This window comes from Chinchilla lanigera, unplaced genomic scaffold, assembly GCF_000276665.1.
Source record: "Chinchilla lanigera isolate Chin_1 unplaced genomic scaffold, ChiLan1.0 scaffold00014, whole genome shotgun sequence".
In the NCBI taxonomy this organism is placed as follows: domain Eukaryota; kingdom Metazoa; phylum Chordata; class Mammalia; order Rodentia; family Chinchillidae; genus Chinchilla; species Chinchilla lanigera.
In genome coordinates, this window is record NW_004955415.1 from 5953289 (window position 1) to 5958757 (window position 5469).

Sequence of the window (5469 nt, forward strand, 5' to 3'; positions counted from 1 at the left end):
ATATTATAATAGATAGCAGAACATAAAACTATAGTACTGTACTCTTCAGTAAGTCAGCAAAAATTACAGTACTATATAAACAAGATGTGCTGTACAAAAAAGATATTGAGGCTCTATGAACAAGATGCAAAGAACTTAAAAAAAAATGAGTTCTAAGTCTGAGTGGTGGTCATAAATCTGAACAGCATACCCCAATTGTAAGTAGGAACTGTTGTTAAACAGGTAGATTGTTAAAGGAATAATGTCTTTACTTCCAAATTCTCCCCTTCTGCCTTTGAGGGGAAAAGATAAGGTTAACTGCGTTCACTCTGTTGCCACAGAATTCAGGACCAGATCAAATGGAAGGCAACAACACAACTTTATTACACTGACAGGCTGGGGAACCCAGAGGTCCAAATCACCAGCCCCATTTTGAGGTTACAAATCCCTCATATAGGTTTCCAGAAGGAAGTACAAAAAGGCAGATAACAGAACACTTTACAGTTTGTTACACATGTCTTTGTCATTAACTGCTAGACAGAATTTACTCTTACAGGAACTAATAAGTTACTATCATATAATAGGGGGAAGAATCAATCATTGTCTGAGACTAGGCAGAGGTGTCCTTGAGGTGATAACTCTCTGGGGCTTGAAAGTAAGCAAAACATCACTGCATGGCTAAGCTGCACCAACGTTGCAGCTGGCTCTCAGCTTCCCAGTCTCCTCCTTGAATAGTGTTAGAAATGTAGGATTAAAATTTTCATTACATTTAAAATAGCATCTGCACTGTAACCTCTATGGCTGGATGAGGCTATGTGACAGTCACTTGGCAGTCATGTCCCTTCTGGGCTAGAATATATATTTCACTGCTAAAAAAAGGAAATCCTCAGGAATACATCTTCACTTCATCTGAGAACTATATTCCAAACAAACAATTCTGTCCACTAGGCAGCTAGAGTGAAGCCAATGCAACACCATCAGCAACCACCCCAGTGTGTATAGTTTGTATTGTTTTCAGTCATTGAAGTCACAGGGTCCACACCATCATTAAGCCCTCCTGGTTGACAAAATTCACCATGTAAGAATGACTTATTCTAGATGGAACAGCTAGAAACTGTGAAAGGCAATATGTCAAGCTCGTTCAGCTTCATAAATGCTAAAGATACTGTTGTTTTCACAGCTCCGAGTAGCTTACTATATAGGTTCATTCCTTCTAAAATAAAGCATCATTTTCCCATGAACCAAAATACAAACACTGTTATTATCTGTCCAATCTCAGTTAATAGCTTTCCTTTTGGTAAAATAAAAGAAGCTCAAATTTTTCACTTATTTCACAAGTAGGGCAAGGAGATTAGACTTAAATATCTTCTATATGAAGTTTCAAATTCTAAGTAACAGTTCCCAACTATGTGACAGGCAGAAAAATACTTCTCACCTGGAATAATCAAAGTCTTGTTCAGATAGGTAGTAGCAATTAAGTGACAAGGACTGCAACACCACCCAGGGTGTGACATGTATTGAGATACTTTCTCAGCCCAAACTGACTCTGGGTTACCTCACAGGAAAGGCGGAGAAACCAAGGCTCACCTTATAAACATGACTTCTTCCCTAGGGTATGGTACATTCAGGTGTGTGACAACCTCAAAGCCATCTCTGCCATGAAGATCCTCTGGGGTCTCCTTGTGCTCTGCACACTGAGCCAGTTCTGCAGCAGTTCAGGTGAGTTAAGGGTCATCAGTGCCCTGTACAGCTTTAAACTGTTTCCCCCAGTGATCCTTCCTGAGCACCAAAAAGAAGTATCTGGTTATCTGGTTATATAGACTTAAAGTATACTGATTTATAAGAGAAAAAGCCCTGATCTGAGAAGAAATGATCATATGTTCCAGCTGGAGTTGGAGTTGAGGGATTTGGGTCTAATGTCTTTTGCAGAGTCCTATTTACACCTATGGGCTACTACACCCCCATATCTAATTTATCCACAAATGTCTTCATGTTGTAAGGACACTGGAAGTAGTTGGTGTTATTAGATGTCATTGCTCAGGTGCAACATGAAGGAAAGCTTAGATGTCTTCCCAAACCAACATAGAAGGACCAAAATAAAACGCAATTCTCCAGAGGCCAGCAACCAATAATTACATAATTTTATGGTGAACATGTACTTAATTAAAACAAGTTTCTAATACTTTAAAGGCATTCCATTAAATTTCCTTATGTCAATTATGTGGGAGAGGAAGGATATCAGGATCTCAGGAGTGATGAGTACAGTACATAGTGCTACTGACTTTCATATTTTTATAATGTCAAAGACATTATAAGCTCCTGAGAATGTCTCCTAGTCAATAAGGAGAGAAAATTAGCCTGAAACAAAGGCTAATTTAACCAAATAGCTGGTCAATTTCCTCAGTATGCAGCTGGGATTTTGCATGAGTGTGGGTGTATGCAGAAACTCATCGCCAAAAGAAATGCACAGTCTTTAATTAGAGGACAAAACATACATTAATTAATGAGATTCAATGCTTTGCTTTATTTTTCACATTTTGTCTGTCTCTTTCAGATGTCAACAGTAAGACTTTAACAACTGTAAGTGTGTTGAATAATATTTTAATGTCAGTTTCTATTGGTGGTTAATTAGCTAAAAATACTTTTGAAACACACATGCATGATTAATTCTGTATGTTTGGAAGAGTCAAAGGGGTAGGCAAACAAAGATAATGAAATACTTCTGCTCTCAAGAATGCAAGTGAAGAAATGCAGCATAAATATAGTAATAATGGCATCCCTCAATAATGTCTTTTAAATCCAGAGGTAGAAGAGAGAGGGATGATTTTCCTTTATGACATAGGTTATGTTTTCATGCAAGGGACAAAGTATGAGAGACAGCAGATTCTGCCTTGATTCAGTTGCACAGGGTTTGGATTTAAATCCCAAGTCTTGGGGCTGGGGATTTAGCTCAGCGGCAAAAGCGCCTGCCTGGCAAGTGCAAGGTCGTGAGTTCAGTTCCTGGTACCGGAGAAAAACGAAATCCCAAGTCTACCATTTACAAGCATTACTTCACACAAGTTATATCTCTTTTTAAGCTTTAATTTCTCCATCTTCAAGTAGAAATAATAGTAGAAATTATCCTATTCTACTATTCTAAATACTAAGCAAGTTAAAATCATGTGGATTTAAATTGATTGCCTGGCACAGAAATTAGTAAATGGAATTAGTGTTACTAGTCCTCACCCTGTCACAGAAGTAATATTTTGTATAAAAAGTAGCCTCAGCAACACCAGGACATCTGAACTCAAACTTCCAGGTCTTATAGGCAGAGGAGCTTTGCTTGAAGTCAGATAGAAAAATGACGACATTCTCCTGTGTTTCACTAGGTTGACTGCAGCATTTATAAGAAATACCCAGTGGTGGCCATTCCTTGCCCCATCACATACCTACCAGTTTGTGGTTCTGACTACATCACCTATGGGAACGAATGTCACTTGTGTACAGAGAGCTTGTGAGTACCTCAGGGAGAAAAAAGAGCACTGGGGCCAGTGTTCTCCATTACAATCCCTCCTGTTTCCTGCAACCCTTCCATAAACTGTACTTCTTTCCACCCAGAGCTGCTGGTATGGACAGAAAACTGTTGTGCAGTCAGATCAGAGTTGGGCCAGACCCTTCAATTCCTGTCTGTCAGTTATACAAGACCATGAGTTCTCAAGCAGATATCTATGATATCCAGAGGTGCAGTAGGAGCAAGTCAGGAATCACCAGAGGATATCCTACAGGAAGTACAATTTTTGACCATTTTCAATAGTGCCATATCTTGTCTAAAGACAGGATCCCGAACTCTACATCATAAAATAATAGTGAAACTCTATCCTACATGATATCTAAAGTGCTTAACAATCTTAAACACAGCTTGATTCTGAGACATACTCAGGTCCTTTATCTTCAGTTTCTTAAGGGATCTAAGTATCTTTTGCCTTCAAGAAACGTCAGCAGCCAATATGACTGTTTTTCTTTTATCTAAAATAAGAGCAGCAAGCTCTAAGAACTTGGACCAGGTTCTCAGGAACAGATTTTGTTTAGGTATTTTGTTTGGCATGCAGAGTGTTTCTTTGAAAAACTGTAACTAGCCAGATGTCACCTTTTGGACTGAAAAACATACAATTTAGCAATTACTATCTCACATCAAGACTACTTAATAACACCATTAATTCTCTTCTAAGCCACCAACTTTTGGCTACTCATTTTAGATCTCCTGTTTTTCATTTCTGTGGAAATGAAATTAGAATATCAAGTTAGGTCTGAGCCCAGCAGGACATGTTTACATATTTATTTTCTTTTGAGGATGTTTTATTTCACAAAAGGAAGATTGTCTCAAAGAAACACACTGAGCTCATGGCCAGAAAACTAGTTGCACTCCAGGGGTACTGAGAGGAAAACATAGTGAAGTCCTCTTTGCTAATTCAGGATGCAGCTTCCTCACAGGCCTTGCTGACCAGGAAAGGTTGAGGGATAGAAATGTCTTTGGTGTTATTTTAAGCCATCCAGGATACGTGGGCCTTGGGATCAAGGAAGGCAGCAGAGTGGGTAGAATTATCTTTAGGCTGTAGAAATTCTGCTCATGCCTTGGGCAGAAGCTTCCCAAAGAAAAAACAAGACTTTTCTAGGGCCCAGTTTTCTGATCTGTAAGAGGAAGCCCTACCTAATAATCTCTATAATTTTTATCAACTGTAATCTTTATACAGATTTTTTCCTATATAAATTAATCTTCATAACCATGTCTTTCTTTAGGAAAAGTAAAGGAAAAATCCAGCTTCTTCATGAAGGACAGTGTTAACTTCTCCATGGATGTGTGTAGAAAGCCATGATATTACATCATCTTCATCATTCCTGGGCTGTGACTAACTTGCTTTCATCTCTGCTGATGTTTTGAGTGGGGGCAGAGCCAGATTTAGTAATCACTATTGAATGAAGAAAGTCATTGTGCTTTTCCCTACAAACTCATGTCTCACTGGAAGAGACATGCCTTATTTTATACCTCAATAAAGAATCTCTCCAGAAAATTCATCACTACTTTTATTTTTATTTGTATTTCAGATCATGTGTGATATATCCATTATAAAAGAAAATTGAGAAACATGCAGTTCTTTTATTCAGGAGAAAATTTTGTACTAAGAATCTCAAGTGGCTTGCAAGTTACATACACGCATGCATTCTTGCACATGTGCATATACAGAGCCTGAAAACACCTTACACACTACTGCAGTAGTCACCTACTGAAAATTTATCTATGAACCATACTGGTTCTTTATATTTTACCTTTTTCCAAAGTATGTTCAGAGGAAATTTTCATTCCAAGAAGTTATTCCTTGAGGGAAGATTTTCCCGTCCATTTCTTGGTAAACACATACTACAGTTTCTCATGGTCCCAGATCTACTGGAACACACATGTAGAAGTTACTTCTGCATAAGGAACATATCCATTGCTGTTGAGCCTGATGTTTG

The 5469-nt window shown here is 38.3% G+C and overlaps 1 protein-coding gene across 1 annotated transcript; it reads left to right on the forward strand.

The window, feature by feature from the left end:
* Positions 1–1591: 1591 nt before the first annotated feature.
* Positions 1592–5031, forward strand: Spink7 (serine peptidase inhibitor, Kazal type 7 (putative)). Its single transcript, XM_013512295.1, has 4 exons — positions 1592–1698; positions 2534–2559; positions 3348–3472; positions 4756–5031. Exons 1-4 carry the CDS (start codon positions 1638–1640, stop codon positions 4799–4801), a joined length of 258 nt encoding a protein of 85 aa, XP_013367749.1. The 5' UTR covers positions 1592–1637; the 3' UTR covers positions 4802–5031.
* Positions 5032–5469: the final 438 nt, after the last annotated feature.

What these genes read in the sequence shown, in the direction of transcription:
- Spink7 (XM_013512295.1), top strand. Translation starts at nt 1,638, where the DNA reads ATGAAGATCCTCTGGGGTCTCCTTGTGCTCTGCACACTGAGCCAGTTC. An exon ending in CCAGTTCTGCAGCAGTTCAG is followed by an intron (nt 1,699 to 2,533) that starts GTGAGTTAAGGG and finishes TGTCTCTTTCAG; the next exon opens with ATGTCAACAGTAAGACTTTA. An exon ending in CACTTGTGTACAGAGAGCTT is followed by an intron (nt 3,473 to 4,755) that starts GTGAGTACCTCA and finishes GTCTTTCTTTAG; the next exon opens with GAAAAGTAAAGGAAAAATCC.